The sequence below is a fragment of the Hibiscus syriacus genome, unplaced genomic scaffold (assembly GCF_006381635.1).
Source record: "Hibiscus syriacus cultivar Baekdansim isolate YM2019G1 unplaced genomic scaffold, ASM638163v2 tig00111754_pilon, whole genome shotgun sequence".
Taxonomy (NCBI): Eukaryota; Viridiplantae; Streptophyta; class Magnoliopsida; order Malvales; family Malvaceae; genus Hibiscus; species Hibiscus syriacus.
The window spans coordinates 542,595-565,708 of record NW_024063169.1 but is presented as its reverse complement, the minus strand read 5'-3'; the positions used below and the strand labels follow the sequence as shown (position 1 = coordinate 565,708).

Genomic DNA, 23,114 nt, shown 5'->3' with positions numbered 1-23,114 from the left:
AGAATTGAATCCTTATTGTAGTTGTACTTAGCGACTACTATCTTTCTCCATAAACTATCATTATCCTCACTAAACCGCCAAATCCATTTATTAAGCAAAGCTCGGTTCCTAGTTTTAACATCATAAATACCCAAACCCCGATGCGATTTTGGTCCACATAAGTTGTCCCACTTAATTCAGTGAATACTCTTATCCGATTTTGGAGGCGACTCCTTGAATCGTATTTTATTTTATTTAAAGGGAATCCCAAATTTTTCGAAGCGAGAGATTTTTTTAAATCACATTACACTTTTTAATTAAAAACTAATCAAAAGAAATAAATTAAAAAATATGTGATTTTTTTAAAATCTCAAGAGAAAAAAATCATTTCGACAACGATGATAGAATTTAAACTTGATCTTAGAAACTCAAATTCTTGAATCTCAACCATTTGTATCAACACTCGTTTGCACCTACCTCTCTTGTTTGTCTCCTCTATTGATGATTAATGTTATTTTATAATATTGCAATTTCATTATGTATTGACATTCCTCGTAATATAAACGACACGGTTCTTTATTAAATAAACGCGAATGAAAAGAGCCAATCCTTGGTTGTTAAAAGAATTTTCTTCTCAATTAAAGTCTGACCTTAAATTAATTACTTAGTTTTCCTCTCGTTGATTAAAGCCGATCCTTGGTTGTAACGAGGGATTCATATAAACTTTTATATTAGGATATGAATTTATAAAATTTTAAAAAAAAAATTGTAAAATTTTAGATGATGAAAATATATATAAAATATCTAAAATATATAAGACTTTAAAATTTTTAAGAGAAAGATTGCTCTCATCCATCTTCTCTCGATCCATTCTTTTTTGTAACAGTTTCAACTGAATTGGAATCTTTATTAGAAACCATTTGTTTACAGAAGAATTTAAGAAATACATGGGGTTGGAGATGGGATGTTCAAAGGAAAACCATGTCTTAAAATAGTCACCAACAGTATGATTCCAGTAAAGAGTCGTCAAAAAAATGAAGAAAACGGGGAACAACTCGAGCCTTGTTCTTTAGAATTAATGACTGAATGATTAAATATACCAAAAATAAATTATACAATATTTATTTTAAGTGTTGATTGTTGAATAAAACATTCATTTATTTTAAACTTATTAAACGGTCTCAATGATTAAAAAAATATTATTAACCTAAAAATTTTTAAATCCTAATAATTGCATCTATAAAATATTTTTACATCGTCAACTAATTAAAAAATTCTATTAAAAAATCATCTGTTTTATTATATAAAATTTCATCTCCAAAAGTCTTCCCCTTCTCAATTAAATAAGGTTGGCTATTCGTCTTCCTAGCTTTCACACCCGAAGCAATATATTAAATGTTTTCAAGTTATACGGTGTCCTTCCATCCACCGGGGAGTCGTTTTCTGATATAATCATTTATTTATCTATTATATTAATAATCATTTAAAAAAATTAGGGTGTTTATCAAGTAAATCGATCATAAATTAAATAATATTTAATTTAAAACAAAAATTATTCTATTTATGCTTGATTCAACTCATTATTTATTAAACTCAACTAAGTTATATTTGACTTGTGCTCGTTAAAAAACTCGTAACTGATTAAGCAAGGTTAGGGGTTCAAAACATTGCGTTTGCAATTTCAAAACTAGTGTGTCATAACAATTTCAAGTCTAAACACCAAAATAATAATTAACAATTATATCAAATTAAATATTACAACCCAAAACCAACAACTAATTGGTCTAGTGCGATGATGTATGTTAGGTATGGCTCATAAATATACGGTACAGGGTTAATTATGTAATTGTGTACCAGGTTTTTTATTATAAATAGAGATGTAATCTAAACCTATGAGACATTGAATAAAACTTCTAGCGCCGCCTAGGCACCGAGGACGTAAGCACATTGCCGAACCTCGTTAAAAATTCTTGTGTTCTTTCGTTTTCTTTACCCGTTTTGTTAACAAGGTACTAGATTCCTTAAGTAAGGTTAGAGATTCAAAACCTTGCGTTTGCAAATGGAGTAAATGAGTTAGGAGGGTCGTCCTCATCTCTACAATACATAATCTGGATTAGTTGATCAATAGTTCGTATACTAGTGATTAATTAAAAAATATATTACAACCAAAATAATAATCCATAAATTTATCAAAATAACGTATTATAATTATTTTTGAAAAATATTGATAATATATAATTAATCTTAAAAAAAACTAATTGTTCACAAACTTATCAAATAGATATAAACTTTATTTAAATCAATTTGAATTAAATATTTATTGAAATTTTAACTAGTCAAGCTTAAGATACTAACGAAATCGACTGATAGATCGAATATTAATTTTTAATTAAATTAAAATAAAAGTCTGGCCTTTATTACCTATTAATTCATCTCACAAAAATAATTGCTTGGTCTTCGCCTGGTTTTTCAATTAAATAAGACCGCTGATGAAGACTTTTGAAAAAGACGTTTTATTTTCTAAGGGGATATTTAAAATCCTCTCTCGAAGTCTTTCTTTCTCTCAATTATATAAGACTGGTTGTTTGTCTTCCTTCTTTTCACACCTTAACATCAAATATTGCATCCCTTCCTCACTAGTGAATACTTTGTGTATATTAATTGACCTTATTGCCGCTAAGAGTCTAAAACATTTGAGCTCTGATTTCCAATTGTTTTACGAGAATTGCTTCCTTTCCATAAACAATTTGAAGAAATTTCTGAGCACAGGAAAAGAGTTCACTATCATGGCTTGGTCAGCTGTGGCATCTGCAGTGACAACAATCGGCAAGCTGCTAACCGACGAAGCAGTCTACCTATGGGGCGTGGAAAAGCAAGTCGATCGTTTGCAAACTAAGCTCAAGTGGATGCAAAGCTTATTGCTGGAGGCCGATGTTAAACAGCATGACGACGAGAGGATTCGTCTTTTGGTTGCTGAAATCAGAGAGCTTGCCTATGATGCCGAGGACGTTATCGAGGATTTCGCTCTCAGGATTGGGTCCAAAAAGAAGGCTGGTCTTTCCGGTTGCATCAAAAGATCCGCCTGCCTCTTGAAAGATGGATGGACGCTCCATGAAACACGTTCAAAGATCGAGGAAATCTTTGAGAAAATACTCGACTTGCTCGGACGATTACAAGTGTATGGCGTGAAGGGATTGAGGGATGGGGATGGGTCGAGTTTTTTCATTGCAAAGCAGGAGTTAAGGCGGCCTTATCCTCATATTATAGATCAAAATTATGTTGAGCGAAATGATGGTGACATAGAGAAATTGGTTTCAGAACTTGTCGAGGGAACTCAATTCAAGGTTGTTTCCATATGGGGAATGGGTGGTCTGGGAAGACCACTCTTGCCAAGAAACTATATCATCACAGCCGAGTTACAAGCCGTTTCGAGCACAGAGCTTTTGTATTTGTCTCTCAACAATTCCAAACTAGAAAAGTTTGGAAAGACATTCTATCTGATTTGGGAAAATTGGGTGAAAATGACGGGAAGCTGACCGACGTGGCATTAGCAAGCAAGTTGTTTAACTTGTTGAAAGATGAAAAATGTTTGGTAACATTGGATGATGTTTGGAGCAGCGAGGCTTGGGATCGCCTCAAACCTGCGTTTCCAGTTGCAAGGGGCATCGATAGCAATAGTAAGATATTGCTCACCTCTCGAAACAAGGAGATAGTTTCCCAAACAGATGCAAGCGTTTATTTGTATGAGTTGCCAATTTTGAACGATGAAGAAAGTTGGGAATTGTTTCAAAAAATTGCGTTTCCTTCAGATTCTACAGGTACGTATGTCTACATTGCAAAGTTATTTACCATCATATATGTATATACCTATATTCTACTCTATACCTTAAACTTATTTTTTAGGTTGTTTCATTAGAATTTTGACAACAAATCAATTTCTTTTTAAATAATATGTATTTGGAAAACTATATTATACTTGGATTTGAATATAATTATACATGAGTGGCATGCTAGCTAATCATTGTAATTAGTGAGTTCCAAATTGGCTGTAATTGAAGCTTTCAAATTATAGTCTCCTATTCTTAGAGAGTGAGAATTGAAGGAAATATATTTTAATAATGATAATTTCTAAACATTTTATTCATTTTTAATTAATAAATCTCACTTAATGTGTGTAACTATATTTTATTAATTAATATATCTTGAAAATTAAAATTAATTGTAATTAATAGAAATTGCAATTAATGATACTTTCTTATAATTATACTGTGACGTCCAAACATGTCATTAGTGCAGATTAAATAAACAAGGCCTTATAAATTTAATATCTTTATATTATATTTTTTTAAAATAATATAAGTAATTGTAACACAAAAATAATATAAGTAATACTGTTAGAACTAATTAGTAATAATAAATTAAAATATTTTACATAGATAATATACATAGATAAATTTTTTTGACAAATTTTATATCTAATCTTAACCCTACCTAAGGAAGGGGAAAGGAAGGGAAGTACTCCTATTGGGTCTAGGAAGAGAACAAAGATGAAATTTGATCAACCAACTAAATATGCTTATTCACGTAAATAAAAAAATTATATCATTAATTCTTTATATATATATATATTATGCTTTTTCTTAAGTAGTTTATGCGACTATGTGTTCAATCAAGACAAACATATAAATTATAGCTTGATTTGGACATATTTTGCAATAATTTGAACATATTTTCTAGCTTCAAAGATATTTAACAATAATAACAAATACGTATAATTAATTTTTTGATTGGGATAATAATTAATTATATGAAAGTGTAATTAATTATACTTTTTTATAATTATTATGTGGCGTCCAAATATATCCTTAATATTAATTAAATAAACAAATTTGCAAAATTTTAAGTAGCAGTCAGGATTACATATACCTAAATGTGAGTAATAGGTAGATTTAATATTTTTGTATTATATTGTGAAATAATATAAGTAATACTATTAGAAATAAGTTGTAATAATAGATTAAAACATATTATATAGATAATTATATCAGGAATCGTTGAAGTGTATATATATATATATTCTATCTTAAGTAGTTTATGCGACTTTATGTTAAAGCAAGACATATAAACTATGCTTGAAAATTCTTTTTTTGACATTTGCAATAATTTGAATATATTTTCTAGCTTCGAAGATATTTAACAATGATAACAAATATATAATTAATTGTTTGATTGAGGTAATAAACTTAACGTATATAATATATATATAAAAAGATAATCATAGATAAGTATTATTTTCTAAGAGATTCTCCTGGCAACTAATCAACTTAGCTGCCATTTAAAAAATATATATATTTTATTTATGATTAAATAATTGCACTTGTTCCATAGTGTAGGAACTTCTTAATATCTCTGGATCATCTACTTTCTAATTTCTCCTATTATTTAAAGAAAATAAAACTATAGGTGGACCACTATTATTGTAGGTGTTCAAAACAATGTTCATTCCAAATGTATTTATAGAAATTTTTACCTATGAAAATCTATATAAAAAAAGATGTTGATTCCTGATTTTGAGTAGTAATCATTGAGCCCTTCGTATTGTGCAGATAAAGCGGTTGATGGTGAGATAAAGGAGTTCAGGCAAGACAAGGGCAAACGACGTGCAGATGATACGGTTGATGGTGAGATAAAGGAGTTGGGACAAGACAAGGGTAGACAATGTGCTGATGATACAGTTGATGATAAGAAAAAGAAGTTGGGACAAGACAAGGGTAAACGACGTGTAGATGATACGGTTGATGATAAGAAAAAGGAGTTGGGACAAGACGAGGGTAAACAATGTGCTGATGATAAGAAAAAAGAGTTGGGAAAAGTAATGGTTGAACAATGTGGAGGGTTGCCATTAGCCATAATTTTGTTGGGAGGAATTTTGGCTAATAAAAGCTCATTGGATGAATGGCAAAAGGTGAGTGAAAATGTTAAATCATACTTGAATAGAAGCAAAGTCCAAGGCCAAGGAACTAGGGAAGTGTTAGCATTAAGCTATGATGATTTACCTGCCCATTTAAGATCCTGTTTTCTTTATTTAAGCCATTTCCCAGAGGATTATCAGATAGAGGCAGAAAGATTGATTCAATTATGGGTTGCTGAAGGTATAGTTTCATCAACGGAAGAAGGGGACGGGGAGTGGGGAGTCGCAGAAGATGTGGCAGAGCATTACTTAACGGAGCTTGCGGAAAGGTGCATGATTCAAGTACGAGACAGAGACGTTGTAACCTCAAAGGTCGAAACAATTCAGATGCATGACCTAATAAGAGACCTTTGCTTGTCAAAAGCAAAAGAAGAGAACTTCGTCTTCATTGTAGATGAGTCAAATGCATTCTCGTTGTCCACAATTCGAAAGGTTCGCAGAGTTTCTATGCACGAGCTCTTTGAGACAAAGTACATTAGATGTCCAAATCTTCGATCACTTTCCTTCTTTAATAAAAGGTATCTTAATGAGTTATTTCGGTTAGAAACACCGTCGGCCTGTTTAGAAGGTGGTCCATTCAGTGGGCTGAGTTGTTTTTGGTATATTTGGGCTGCATATATTAGTTTTCTAAAAGCTCGGGGATTTTCGGTACATATATTCATCAATTTGAAATTGCTCAGAGTTCTAAACTATGAAGGGCGGAAAACATATGCGGATTGCAAGTTAATCGGTGATATTGGGAATCTCATTCATTTAAGATTCTTGAGTCTAGTAGGAATCGTATTCAGAAGTACAAAATTGCCATCATCTCTGGGAAACTTAAGATGCCTGCAAACCTTGGATTTACAAATTCGTGTAAAGGATATCCACGTACCTGACGTGATATGGAGGATGGAGGAACTGAGACATCTATATCTCCCTTACTGTTGTGATGACAAAACAAAGTTGAGGTTGGATACTTTGAGAAAGCTCCTCACATTAGTGAACTTCAAAACCAAGAATTGTTATCTGAAGGATCTTAGCAACATGACAAAGCTTAGAGAGTTGCTGATTCAAGGGCCTTTCGAGATTGAAGATTTTAACGTGGAGGAGTTGGACAATAATCCACCCATAATCCGAAGTAAATATCTTCACACCTTGTATATTTTTAGTGAGAGAATAGATATAAGACATTTGACACGCCTCCTCTCAAGCTGCGTTAGCATTTGTAAGTTGACAATACGAGCGGTGATAAGTAAGTTGCCAGAGCACTTGTCTTCAAATCTCGCTTACATAAACTTGGAGCGTTGCATGCTTCAGGAAGATCCAATGCCAACACTAGAGAAGCTGCCTAACTTAAGGTTTCTTAAGTTCGTTAGGAAACCTTTCATTGGAAAGCAAATGTGTTGCTCTGCAAAAGGTTTTCCTAAGCTGGAGTCTTTGAGCCTTTGTGGTCTTAAGAAGCTGGAGCAGTGGAAGGTGGATAAAGGAGCCATGCCTTGTCTTCAACGATTGGAGATTGAATACTGTAAAATTTTAGAGATGCTTCCAGATGAATTGAGGTTCATTACAACCCTCCAAGAACTGGAGATTAGATCAATGCCAAAGGAATTCCATGACAAAGTGGTGCAAGGAGGACAAGATTCCGACAAAGTCCAAAATTTTCCGTCATATTCCAGGACATACAAACGGCGATATACCACTAACTCAGAGGTAATTTCTAAATCTCTGTTATAGGAAATGCTCAATCCTTTTATATTTATTCACAGCTATATGCTTTGCACATTTAGATCCTAATTTGAAGCACATAGTTATTCCGGTAAGATCTACCTTCTGTTCTTATCCTCTGTTTTAACTCCAATTAAGCAGTTATAGTTCATTCCAATGAGCTTAGACAAATTCTCATTGTAGATAAATGAATTGAACATAAATCTTAAGATCACTCAATTTTGTAAGTCTGAAATCAAGAATCTGAGTTTGGTTTTCTTTCCTCTTCTTTTTTAAAAAATTTTCAGAGAGGAGACGGGTTGTGTATTTGGATTTGATCCATGGAAAAGCTAATCGTCCGTTTTCCAACCAGTTGTCTTAATTAAACATGATTCATAGCTGCTGCAACTTCAATTTTTCTTCTCAATATTTGAATTTTTCCTTCCAAAACAAATCTGTATCTTTTTGTATTCTAAATCTTTAATGTTTTCTTCACAATTGAATAAATTTTCTTCTGAAATTGACTTTTTCCCCTGTGATATTTTCTTATTCTTCTTCTACAGGGAAAGAAGGAATTATATGGAAAATTGTGTTGTCGTTTGTTTAAGAATTGGTGTGAGATTATTATTTTGTAAGATTATGGTGTATGGTGTGGATTCTATTGCTTGTTGACATGTGATTGGCTTTCAACTTCAGATTAGATTTGGCTGTTGTGGTGTGTTATTTTCAATTCCTTTGAGCTTTAGGATTGGTTGTTTGAATTGTAATCCATTGCCGTTTAAGCCAACATGTTGGCCTTGTTGGGTGATGAATTGGTTAAATAGTAAAGAGACCTTCGGTTATTTCTCTGTTTCCAATGATTGTAAATGTTCAAAACTAGCATAATACACCTCACAATGTCTATGGCGCTGCCTATTGAAGTGTCTATCGTGAAGATGATTTAAACATCTTTAATTAGCGGTGTGTGCATGTGATAATGATATACATATACCATTTTTTTTCTTTAATAAAGAATGTATAGACCAACCCTTAGGTTTATTATCGATTTCGTTGGCTATCGACTTCATAAATAAAATTTAATGCCAACATTTTGTCGACTTCCTCTCATGCCTCCTAGAACTTTTCTGTTGTCAATTTTCTCTTTTTATTGCCATTAATTCGGAAAATTTAGAAAAAAAATAACACTCTCTTGTATTATTAAAGTCATTTGATAGGTTTAAAAAATATTTATTTGTTAAATGAGAAAATGTAACTAATTAAGAATAAGATGTTTCGGAGTGGAATTGTTTTATGAATATTATGTTCTCAACCATTCCTCCTAAGCCAACATCTTACTGGAGCAGTGGTTTAATTGTGTTGGTAATAGCATCTCTATTTTTCACCCCATCGTGTTTTTGTAAATCTTTCTTTTCCCTTAATTAAAGACTGACCTTTATTACATGCTAATTCATCTCACAAATTTAATATTTAGTCTTCGTCTAATTTTTCAATTAAATAAGACCGGAGATGAAGACTTTTTAAAGAAATTTGTTTCATTTTCTAAAATTATATTTAAAATTATCATTCGAAGTAATCCATTTTACCAGTTAAATAAGACTGGTTGTTTATCTTCCTACTCTTCACACCCAAAATAAATATATTAAAAGAAACCCTTTTGTTTTATTGTACGGTCAACTGGCCAATGGTTGTTAATCTTTTGTTTTATTGTTTAGTTAATCCTAACTCTACCTAAATGGAAGGAGGAAGGAGGAAGGAGGAAGGAGGAAGGAGGAAGGAGGAAGGAGGAAGGAGGAAGGAGGAAGGAAGAAGGAAGGAACTCCTAGTGAGTCTATAACTCATAAACTAAGAGAATATGAGGGAACAAAGATGAACAACTTGATCAACCGACTAAATATGTTTGTTCACGTAAATAAAAAAATATATATCTTTAATCCTTGATATATATATTATGCTTAGTTTCTTAAGTAGTTTATGCGACTCTGTGTTCAAGCAAGACAAACATATAAATTATAGCTTGATTTGGACATATTTTTGCAATAATTTGGACATATTTTCTAGCTTCAAAGATATTTAACAATGATAACAAATACGTATAATTAATTGTTTGATTGGGATAATAATTTTGATTAATATAGACATAAATCTTAGTCAAAATGGTTCACCTACCTCATTTTTTATCCAACATTTGCAAATTCCCCTTCTCCAATTTTAAAATTCCTTGGCTTGTAAATAAAAAAATAGAAATTTGGCTGTTTCTGCATGCTTAACTTATTCAATATAAAGACAAAATTAATCATAATAATTAGATAATTATTTTTTTTCAGGTTCTTGATAACCTTTTATTTTTTTAATAAATCTAACGTAAATAGAAGGTAATGTATATTTAAAGATACTAAAAATGTAAATATCACATTTTCTCTAAAAGTTCTCCTGACCCTTTTCATTAAATAATTGTACTCGGCCATGGTGTAAGAAATTTTTGATAGAACTATAACGAATTTTTCCAACATTTTTTAATATCTTTGGATCATCTGCTTTCTAATTCAGTCCATGGTCGGGTCGGATCAACGGTTGGATCAAGTCAAATGGGTTAACTCAATTCGGTCTGGACGGTTCGGTTCAATGGTTTGGACGGTTCAGTTCAACGATTTAACCGGTCAAATCGATTTTGCTATCAAAACTCTTCCACACGTATAGTGGCGGAGCGTTTGGGTGTGGGACAGCCTCGGTGGCCCGAATCACACCAAACTTTCCAGAATCACAATTTAAGGTGTGATGGGTCCATTACGGATGTTGGTTCGCGACGGTGAGTGGTGGAAATGTAGCGGAAAAGAGTTTGACATCGGCCAAACATTTCCTTCTCTACATCTTGTAAACGACGATGACCCATGTGGCGGTGTAGGGCTCGACCGGTTCAGGACAACGTAGGGAGCAAGTTGACGTGGGCGGTGCATACCACGACGGCAGTGATCAACGGCGACGACGTGAGGAGATTCAAAGTCTTCTCTTTCCCTTCACAACCGGTGATCGACGAAGGCACGATGAAGGAATGGGTTTTCTTGGGACAATGAGGGGATTACGATGGAGGCAACAGTGACGACCATGTTGGGGCAGTTTCTCGACGGTGATGATTTCCGGGTGAAAAAGGGAGAGATTGGGGAAAGACTTGCGACTGAAAGACAAAAGAGGAAAAAAAACTAAAATTTTATAATCATATACCTAGGTTTAGGTTTTCAAAATGGATTAAACACCTAAACAGTCGTTGCACTTCTCATAGTTTAAGAAAAAGATTATAAATTCCTTTGAAAATTCAACTTAGTCCTCAAAATTAGTAAAATTTAAAATAATCTCAAATTTAGGTTGTGACAACTCTCCCCTCCTTAAAGAAATTCCGTCCTCGAAATTTACAAGACCATCAATAGTTTCTCTACTCTTAGTCTTTATACACTTACAAATTCTTCACAAGGATCTGACACCCATGTCATGTAACACTCACAGACCGATACGGGTGACCCGATCCGATCCAAGGTGTCACGTTAGGGCCATCGGATCAACTTATCGTAAAAATCCCAGAAAATTAAAATTTTTGTTAAAACATGTAAAATCATAAAAACAATTTATAAACACAAAAGTAAATTTAACAATATTAAAAAATAAAACAGATTCCAGACTCGGATATAAAAACAAAATACAAGCTACATGTTCCTAATTACATGCACCATACTCCGCAAGCAACGCAAGTGAAACTCCCTTACTGATGTCTATATTTGCAATGGTTCAATTCTTTTAACCTGAAATAGTGAGTAACAGAGTGAGCTTTAGTAAGCTCAGTAATACAATACTACCAAATGATGCTGAAGGACATGCAGATAATAGGTAAGCATAATTTTCCTTATTAGAGTTTTGTTAGGAGCAGAGGTCCCTCTAATATTTCAAGTAGTAAAAGGCATGAAGCTTTCAGTTCAAAGTAAACGTTCAGAGGACGAGGTTCAGGAGATCAGAATAGGGTGTATAGTGTGTTCCCATAAAACCAGTGAAAATGTACATATCTTTTTAAAAATAGTAGCATTTTAAAACTTATTTTTTAAAAAATATAGTAAGACCCTCCAACTGAACACCAATATGTAGTTCCCTAGAACTGCATCTATAAGGACTTACCCTAGGCCCAAAAAGGCGTGGGATCCAACATAAGAGAACACCTTGGGCCCATAAAGTCTTACCCTAGCCGAGGCGTAGGTGCCCACATGAGGGTAGTACCCCCAAGTCCATAAGGTCTTACCCAAAAGCACATAGCAGTGGTGTCATCCCTAAAGGAGTAACTTAGGGCAATAAGGTCTTACCACTAGGCCCATTAGGCCCAGGAGCCCACCCAAGAATTATTGCACTTTCAACTGGTCAAATTATGCACTTTCAAGGTATTCACTTTTCAATACAGTCAACTCTTGTCGAATTGATCATGTTCAGAATTATCGCTGAATGAATCTTTATTTCATTTCAACATTGTAACGATATCAGGAAAAGTCGACGTGCTTGATTCTTGGTTCAACACCCTTATGGACAGTACAACATATAGGTTCATCAGCGTTTCCAGACTTATCTAAGTCATTCCCTTAATTCTAGGTCTTTGAGGGTACTTAGGCCATTTATAAGTTAAGTCTATCATGGTCACTTCTGAGTTTCCAGAGTAATTCGGTAGTTTCCGCAAATTTGAATACATAAGTACTTCCATTTAGTTCAACTTGATCATATAATATAGTCATTTTGGTAATCGATGTTGATTTATTCATTTAAGAGCTTGAGGGTATTTAGTTATTCCAGTACTTAGTCGTTCTTTGGGTCATTTTACACTTCATGGGCATTCCAATATAAATCTGGAATTTAAATCGACGATTCCAAGGTTCAAGTGGATCAAGATATGAGTTCTCAGGTCATCTCCATTATCATAGCCATCCATTGAGTTTTTTTTACACTTTAAGCGTTTCATCATCATTCCAGTCAATTCTGTCAGTGGCATTACTTTCGATAAATTAGGCTTGAAAGTATTCTAGTTCCTTTAGCATTTAGATTCATTTATTCATTTTGATCACTGTAGGTTATTTTCACCATTAGAGAAAGTCTTGGTCCTTTTACAGTACAATGGAATTTTTGTAATTTTACCTCATAGTGCTATTTTTGGTAATTTCTTATCCAAATATTCCCAACATTTAACCTTTAACGAGATTAATTAGAATTTACGCGTTCTGAGATTGATTGATTTGCTGATTAAATCATTGAATTGAGATTTATTTTCGACCAGTCTATCAATTTCATTTTCGAGTTGTCAGAGACTTATACAATGTTTCATCTTTATTCCAATTTCCGTCTGAGTCCAACGATAGTTAACTACACCTAATGGACCAATCATTTCCATTTATGTATTTACCATTTATCAATTGGTTCCGAAAAGCATACATAAGGTAATAGAGTATTACCTCGATTTTCTTGTCATATCGATCGACCATTTAAACTCCATTCAATTGCCCTCGAACTTGAATTTAACGTCTAATAATTCTTTTGATACATAGCAAACGAATTTACATCCAATAATTCAACTTGAATCCGAAGATAAAACACTAAAAACATCTTACCGGGTGCGAATTTGGTAAAACGAATTTCAGATTCGGACTCGGGACGTCGAAAAACATAAAATATGACTTCTCGAAAATTTTAATTTTTTTGGTCAAAGTCAACGGTTAGACTGGTCAACGGGTTGGGTCGGGTTGACTGGGTTCGGGTCAGGTTTACTCGGTTTGGACCGAGTTGGGCGGGTTCCCAGACCGACTGGGTCGGTTCTCGAAGAAACCAGAACTGGGGATAGGCCCCACGCGCACGCGGCGGCACATGGTGGCGCGTGACGATGGCGACGAGGGTAGTTCTAGAGGTCGATCCTTTGGGGAGCTCCAAAACAACATTTACAAACCAATTAACTCAAAAATCACTAAAATTTGAGAAAAATTACGCAAAATTAAAACCAAACTTACCCACGCAGGTGATCGACAAAAATGACGATGAAGGCGACAATCTCGGTCGGGTTTTGGTCGAAAATACATGGGGAGTTTGGTGCTCAGGGCGGTGAGATGAGACAGTGGTCGGATCGGTCGGAATCACATAAATTTTGTGCGGGTTTTTTTGGTTTTTGACTAAACTTCATGGCGGTTTTACGGCGAACGGCTTCAATTTTAAACAGGGGGTTGGGGGTTGCTCATCGGTCAGTGACGAACCGAATGGCGGTGGCGGCACGAGCTGGGGCAATCGGACGAAAGTTGATTGAGGCAGAGGTGACGACAATTAGGGTATAACCATGAATTAACTGTAATACCCCAATTTAGGGGCTAAAATTAAGAAATTATAAAGTATTGGATTTAATTGGTATTTTGGAAGAAATTTGAGGATTAAATTCTAAAATCACAAATTTAGAAGACCGTTTTAAGAAGTACAAAAAATTCAGTGGCTAAACATGGGGTTTACCCATTTTTATTTTGGAGATGAAATATAACCCCTTCCCCCGATAGTTTCTGCGTATTTTTCCCAATTTTCCATCCCCGTTGAGCCTCATTTCCTTTCCGATCTACTCACCGTCCGGCGTCCGTTTGACGAATCGAAACCACCATCATTTTCGTTGTCGACCGAAGAACAAAACCCCTCAAACCTTTCGTTATGAATCGTCGTCGTTCGTCGTTAATTTCAGTCGGAAGTATCGTCGGTAATAACTCGATTTCAGTTGGTTTTTCGTCGATTCACGACGATCCAGTCATCCGTTTTTGAAACCTCCCACATCATCGTGATCCTTGCATCATTTTGAGTCAACCGATGTTCTCCGTTTCTCCGTTGTCGTCGGTGCGCGGAGGGGTGACACCATCAAAGTTTCCGACATTTTGGAATCTAGCTCTCCACCGTTCAAAATTGTGAAACGATCTCGGTAAGTGTCTCAAAATGCCTTAAAATAATTATTAGGAATTTTTCCAGGAATTTTCCGACACCGTATCACTGTTCACGCGCCGCACGCGCCGCCACTGTGCGTAGAGGGTGCTAATTTGGTAATTAATTTCTGTTTGGGTGCTATCTGTGTAAAATTAGGGTGTTAGTTTCATAAATATTTGCAGAAGGTGGCTAATTTTGTAATTAATTTCAGTTAGGGTGATATTTGTGTAAAATGGTCTGTTGACCGTTGACCGGCGTTGACCACTGTTAACCGTTGATAGGTTTTGACCACTGTTGACCAGAACTTTGACCGGCATTGACCGAGCATTAAACGACCTTTGACTTTGACCGGCTATACCTATTTTAAGGTTTTTTGATGTCCTGAATCTGTTTTTGGGGTCCGTTTTGCCAAAATCAAATCCGGTAAGTTGGTTTTCCCTGATTAATCACCTGATTCGATTCGTTTTCCAGAATTAAGCTATGTTTTTATGGAATTTATATTGTTATGTATATGAGGAATTATTTAAAGATGATTTCAAGATCGAGGGCGTTCGAATGGAATTTAATGGTTAATCAATATGGCATAGAAATCGAGGTAATACATTACTACCTCTTTATGCTTTATAGAACATATTGGTATTGATAAATGTATGAATGGAAATGTTTGGGCTCATATGTGTAATTAATGAAGTTCTACACTCGATACGAATGCAGTAGAAAGTAAGTAACTGAATATGGCTTAGATGACTATTATAAGAAATTGGAGGACAGTTGGAATTAAATTACAAATTCTGGAATTAAGTGATAAAGGAATCAGCCATGGATATGTAGATTATAATTTATCTAAAGGTACGTAGATGATAAATTATGAGAATGTTTCGATTATGCAAAAATTACGAAATTACCCTTATGTTGGAAAATGACAAGAATTGTCCTTGGAAATGAATTAATAAATCTGAAAAGATATATTGATCTGATAAAACTATTGATGTGCATAAGGAAATATTAGTTTTACGTGGAAATTATGGATAATCGGTTTTTAACCCCAAGAAGGTTTATGCAAGATACTAGAAGTCTGTTAAGGAATCATTTCAAGATCAGAGAATGTTCGAGGAAGCAATTAATCATAGGATCTCTAAATTATATATTATTTTCGTTAAGAGATAATACCGAAGTTATCTGGTTAAGAAATTACAAAAATGCCTCTGAGAGGTAAAATAGTCCGAGTTGACCCTGAATGAGAAAGTACTTTAAGGATTTGTACTTAACTTGATTAAGTACGAATTTGATTGTTAAGATCCTGACTTAGTGCAGAAAATTTTTGATATTTCGTTGGTAAAAATCTGGAAAGGCACTTGAACCGAAAATATCCGAGTTACGAGTAAATACCTGAAGAACAATTTATCGGGGTGCTCATTTATCACAATTGTTCGAAGGGACTGAAATAGATGATAAATTGGAATTAAATAATAAGACATGATGAAGGAAATGATTGAAATACATCGGATCTGTAGAATGACCAGAATACCCCTATAATGGAAATAACCCAAGAATATCACCAAACTCAGGAATGATTGTATATCCTCGAGCTCTGAAATGAATGGAATAAAACTGAACACCAAAATTACCAAAATAACCTTATGTCCTAAACTAAGTAAATGTCTTGGATTAATTAAGGAATCCAAATAAGCATAGGTGTTGGATTACCTTTAAAAGTAATGGAACACAATTTAAGTGAGTAGATCAACCCTAAAGCTATATCTATACCTGAATGGCATAGATATTACTGGAACGCGTGTTCGTCTTCTCAAGTTTGGCTTGATGATAAATTTTGGAAGTATTCAGCTCAACTCAACTCTAGATCGCATTCAGTACTAAGAATTGGACGTTTGTTCGACAAATCAACCACGAAGACAAAATTGAATGGAACGGAAGTACAACATGTATCTGAAATTCAGAAACGTTTGAATTACTCTAGGAGATCCCGAAGTAACTGGAATGGACTTGACTGCTAAATGAACTAAGTAACCTCATGGACCGAGGATTAAGTAAATGATTGGGATAAGCCTGGAAATTCGGATGAACTAACATGATGTATCATCCTTATGGATTATGAATCACAAATCAAGTACGTCAGCATTTCATGATATTGTGAAACCATGGAAATGAAATAAAGAGCATTGGAATATTTGTTAGTTTCCTTAGGATCCATTCAGCGATGACTCAAAAAGATGATTTTTGGACAATTATTGTTGGTATAAAGAGTGAATACCTGGAAGGGCAACGAATGAATCGGTCAACATGAATTAGTTCTGAGAGTTGTTCAACTTGAGTTATTTCGATAATCCGATAGATCGGCACAGTCTGTAAATGTCCTAAACCTTTATTTCTTCTTTATCAGCTCAAGTCTCATTCTGAATAACTGATGATTCCGTCAGTTATTGAACTCTTCCAGTAGTGATTCTAAATTCCAACATTCTATCGACATACTGAAGATCTGTGTTTCTCTGCTTGATAAGATTATCCAGTACCTCTGAATAATATCTGTAAACTCTGGTGTGTTCCCTAATCATATAAATATTTTATCTGATTTCCGACTTGAATTCTGTTCTGATACATGACATAAATTCTGTTCTGATTTATGATTTGGATTCTGTTCTGATATATGTTCTGAATTCTGTTTTGATTTCTAATTTCTCCGTTTAATGACGAAAAAATGTTTTAATTGGGGGGTATTTTTGAAGGAAGTAATTTTGCAGGTTCCTCGGCTTTGTGCTCAGGGCCTTACAAGTTGTGTTGGGTTGGGTGTATGGTTCTGGGAAACCTACACATTCTGTTGTGAAGGGTTGGGGTATATATATATATATATATATGTTTTAAAAGATTTGTATCTTTTTACTGGTTTTACGGGAACACACTAGATAACCTATTTCGATCTCTTGAACTCAGCCATTCGAAATATATTTTTTTATCTGAACTGAAAGCTCATTGTTCGTTACCATCTGAAATATCAGTATGATCTCCGATTAGCATAAAAATCTGTAGATGTTCGGAAACAATAAGAAAACATATGTTTATTTGTATCTGCACGTTCTTCAGGATCATCTGGCAGTTTTGTATTACTGAGCTTTCTGAAGCTCACTCTATTACTCAACATTGCAGGTTAAAAGAATTGTACCAGTGCAACTATCGTAATCAGTATGGGAGTTCTCCCAGCGTTGCTTCTAGAGAATGGTACATGTGATTAGGGGGCATGTAATTGTATTTTGTTTTAATATTTGAGTCTAAAAATCTGTTTTATTTATGTATACTGATAAATCATTTTATAAGTTACATGTTTTAATAAAAGTTTTAAATTTTCCGCTATTTTTACAGTGGGTCGCTCCAGTGGCCCTAATGTGACACCTCAGATCGGACCGGGTTATCCGCATCAATCTGAGGGGGTTACATTAACAATTACGAACACATGAATTAACGAAAAGATCTTTATTGGCAACAAGGGGTCAACTGTTGAGTATTGAACGATTATGAGATTTAAGATTTACTATGAATAACTATGAAGATGCAGTTCTAACAGATTAGGGTGAGACAATTCATAACCAAAAAAGAAAAATAAAGACTCAAATAACAAAATAACAAGGATACATGTTAACTTATCTTATGCATCTTGATCCTCATGAATCTTCAAAGGCACTTGAGATAAGGCTTGTAATTGAGCGGGGGCATAAGATTTATTATGAGGATGTGGACACTCTCTAAAGTAGTGGTCTGGTGAGCCACATCGGAAGAAACAACCTAACTTCTTCAATATTCTCCTTCATACTTCCTATTATAATATGCACACTTAGAAAAAGATATAACATCAGTAGTACTATCGACACCGGTAGCAAGGACAGTCGAGTCTAAAGGTCTAATCCTAAAGCTAATCGGTTGAGAATAAGCATGTCTTTCTCTTTTACCAGATCGACTAACAGATTTTAAAGGGCTAGATTAACTTGAATTCTTTTCATTTTGATCTTTTCCTTGATCCCTCAGTTCTCTACCAATGGTCTTCACTACTTCATTGTGATCTCTACCTCAAGTCGTTTATCAGAACGAAATTTCCTCAAGTACACGGTTAGGAAAATCTCCTCTACAATCAGTCATATAAGCCTATCGAGAGTCTTTACAACCTATTCAAACAAATTTTAGAGTCAAATATGGTACCAGAGTCTCAAATAAAAATATCTATATTAGAAAATAATTTAAGTATTGTCATTTTGAAAATTCTTCCCATTTTACCCAAAAGATTTTCAATGTATGCAAAAATCTTTTCAAGTTCAAATTTTCCCCGCATAGGCTTCATAGTCCGAGAGTTTGAACTAGCTCTGATACCACTAAATGTAACCCTCTATACCCGATCTAGACGTTACGACCGAATCTCAGAGACCACAGTAACGATAATTCATAAAACATAACTCATTTAAGGAAATATTCACATTATTAAAATAGTTTGTAAAATAGATAAACATCAATTAAAATACTCATAAATAAATAATAATAAATTTCATATCTAATAAAATAATGCATGCTAAATCATATAATTCAAAGTCTCAAAATAGTATGCCAAGAGTCTGTATACAAAAATTTCATAATCTAATAATAGTTTTAAAGTATAATAAAAGTTTGATAAAACCATACCGTAATCGATAAGATATGTCGCTAAACGATCCTCCAAGTATCAAAACGATCTTAACGGTAAGTGAATCTAAAAGTAAGAGAACTAAACACAATATACAACATACAGTCAATATACGGTAAACAATACTTTATAAATAACATGTTCATACAACATCGAACACAATATGCATGCAATGCAGACCATTGACCCATCTACATCACCATACAGTTACTCAGCCTTTGGACATTATCATCCTATAAGGATGCACCAGACTATAATAAGGTAATTGGGATTACCATCTGCTAAAGATGCACCAGCCTGCAAATCGGTAATTGGATTTATCATCTGGTAAGGATGCATTAGCCTGTATTTTAGTAATTGGATTTATCATCCCGTAAGGATGCACTAACTTGTATTTCGGTTGTTCGATTATTCTTCCTCTTCACAAACTCAACCCAATGCAACATACATGATAAGAGTCATATCGATATGCATCGGTAAATTATACATATAAACATTATAGTTACAATAACAAATAAACAATAAGCGCATACATCTATTATCATTACTCATGCCAACATATACATGCATAACTTTCATCGATACCCAACATATAAAACACATAAAACATTCACGCACAACATCAATAGCACTAGTCGAGGAACACACCTTTAGCAAACTATGAACCCAATCTAAGTTATACGCTCCTTACGATCCGTACCACTAGGATGAGACAATTTTGGGTCCACTAATGATCGCTCGGGCAAAGTTGAGTCTCCTTCAAAAACAGATAATCACATATAAGTCATATTGCAATAAGAAATTATAATAAAAAAATCTAAATAATTAAATAGAATGATGAACATAAGCGTTTAGGTTAAAATTTGGCAAAACAAAATACAAATCAAACTCAGTACGTCGAAAAATGTTAAGATAGAGATTTTCGCAAAAAATCAACGGATCAACGGTCAAAACCAAAGTCAATGGTCAAAGTCAATGACCAATTATCAAATGGCCAAAGTCAACGAACGATGGGTCAACAGTTGGGTCGGATCAAACGGGTCAGCTTGGTTCAATGGTTTAGGCAGTTCAGTTCTACAATTTAACCGGTCAAACTGAATTTAAGATGTGATGGGTCCATTACCGATGTTGGTTCGCGACGGTGAACGATATAAATGTATCGGAAGAGAGTTTAACTTCTGCCGAACGTTTTCTCCTCCACAACTTATAAATGACGAAGATTCAAGCTGCGGTGCAGGGCTCGACTAGATCGAGACGACGTAGGGAGTACGTTGACGTGGGCTATGAACACCACGATGTTAGTGATCGACGGCAACAACATGAGGAGATTTGAAGGCTTCTTTGTTGCTTCACTAACGGTGACCGACGAAGGCACGGTGAGGGGAGGGTTTTCTCTGGTCAATTTGACAGCCATGTCGGGGCGGTTACTCAACGGTGATGGGAAAAATGAAAAAAAAAAAAGATGAGGGAGAGGCTTGTGGCTAAAAGACAAAAGAGGGGGAAAAACCAAAATGTTATAATATGGTATTCATACCTAGGTTTAGGTTTTCAAAATGGATTAAACACCTAAACAGTCGTTGCACTTCTCATAGTTTAAGAAAAATATCATAAATCCCTTTGAAAATTCAACTTAGTCCTCAAAATTAGTAAGATTCAAAATAATCTCAAAATCGGATTGTGACAGTACCTACCTCTATTTCATTATGTATTGATGATTAATATTTAGTCTTTGTCTAATTTTTCAGTTAAATAAGACCGAAGACGAAGACTTTAAAAAAAATTGGATAAATTAAAATTTATTACCCAAAGGAGCAGTGTTCTGCTACAAAACAATCATCAATGGAAAAAGCAACCTAAAATCGAGAACAACCTATTCACAAAACATGATATCGATTATTCAATACTCCAAATCTTACAAAGAGTAATATTGACACTATCAAGTCTATTAATATTCCGGCCTCTAAGTTGAATTTCGACTATCTCCTTGATAGCTTTAAGAATTTCAGCTTCATTCCTGAAGTTTCCTTTGAACAACCTTCTGTTTTGTTCCTCCCATAGAGAATAGAGAAATGCACACCATGCGAGTTTCAAAATAGTGATAAGTAAAGATTTACCTTTCCAAGCATGAGAAGCCGATGCTAACAAGTTGTTCCAAGATGAAGAATATGGCCTTAATCCGGAGAGATGCAGAATGGCCTTCCAAAGGGAATCCGCCAATGAGCATTCAATGAACATATGGTCTCTCGTCTCCCGATCATCATTGCATAGAACACACAAGCCATCAGATATAATGCCCATATGTTGAAGCCTATTCTTAGTTGGTAGTCTATCCAAGATAGTCATCCAAGCAATCATGATGTGTTTTGGTATGTGTAGAGGAAACCAGATTAGATTATGCCAATTAACTGTCTCTCTTTACTCTAGTCGCATCCCATATGGCGCGAGTAATCAATGCTCCTGTAGAAAAAATAGATTATGCTTCTCTTTTAATGCTTATCATTTTTCTCAAACTCCAACTAGCATTAGTACCACATTCTGACTGCCAGAAGTCTTTATCTTTAAAAAAAAATTGTTTCATTTTCTAAAATGATATTTAAAATTAGGGTAAAGTATAGTAATGGTCACTGAACATTTCTGAAGCTTGCATTTAGGTCCCCCAACTTTTAAAACTTGCAATACAGTCCCCCAACATTTATTCCGTTTACAATATGGTCCCCAACTTAAATCACTGTTAGAAAATTAGGGTAAATTATATAAACGGTCATTGAACTTTTTAGGCACTTGAATTTAGGTCCCCAACTTTTAAAACTTGCAAAACAGTCCCCCAATAATTTTATTTTCTTATTAAATATAGATGTATAGAAAATATAAATGATTCAATTTATATTTAAATGTATGAATCATTTATATTTTTGATATATTTTATTTTTCTTGTATAAACTAGTATTTAAAATATGTTTATATTTTAATCAAAATATTTCAATATACGAATAAAAAATATTTATATAAATGTATATTTATATTTAGATGTATAAATAAAAAAATATATTCATATATTAATGTATGAATCATTTATTTTTTGAATATTTTATTTTTAATAAGAAATTAAAATTATAATTATATTAGAATACTCAACTTAAGATTATATATAATCATGAATTTAAATATGAAAAATAATATTAAATTTAGTTTAAAAATATAAATCTTAAATTTATTCTTTTAAATATTGTATCAACTAATATTTAAAAATATATTAAATCTATCAAACAATTTATCAATATAATATTTTTTTATTGTAAAAAAATATAATATTTTCCCATCATTTATTTCTTTCAAATTTTTTGCCGAAGTTCAAATCTCATTATTTCAATTTTCCATTATATTCTTTTTTTTCTGGCATTGGTCATACTATTAGTATATGTATTATTGTATATCTCTTAACACAAACGATGGTGTTAGCTTAGTGGCTCCGCCCTTTATCTTTCATTTGCGTGACTCAGGTTTGAGTTTGCCCGAGACCCAAATTTTATTTCTTCGTAACTTAATTTTCTTCTAATTAGGTGGTGACATGTGTCACCAATAACACATCATGATCATGTGTTAACACATGTCAGATCCTGGTTAAATGATTAATTTATTAAATTTTATTTAATTTAGGACCAAATTGATAGCATATATAAATAATTAGGCGGTGACATGTGTCACCAATGACACGTGTCATGATCATGTGCTAACACATGTCAGATCCTAATTAAATGATTAATTTATTAAATTCTATTTAATTTAGGACCAAATTGATTATATAAATAATAAAGACTGAATGTATAATAATGTCAA

At 33.7% G+C, this 23,114-nt stretch overlaps 1 protein-coding gene and 1 pseudogene across 1 annotated transcript; one reads left to right on the top strand and one right to left on the bottom strand.

Moving 5' to 3' along the window:
- Positions 1-2,596: 2,596 nt before the first annotated feature.
- Positions 2,597-9,459, top strand: LOC120169161 (annotated as a pseudogene).
- An 11,711-nt stretch (positions 9,460-21,170) lies between these two features.
- LOC120169160 lies at positions 21,171-21,632 on the bottom strand. Its single transcript, XM_039177376.1, has one exon. It carries the CDS (start codon positions 21,630-21,632, stop codon positions 21,171-21,173), a length of 462 nt encoding a protein of 153 aa, XP_039033307.1.
- Between the last annotated feature and the right edge of the window lie 1,482 nt (positions 21,633-23,114).

What these genes read in the sequence shown, in the direction of transcription:
- LOC120169160 (XM_039177376.1), bottom strand. Translation starts at nt 21,632, where the DNA reads ATGATTGCTTGGATGACTATCTTGGATAGACTACCAACTAAGAATAGG.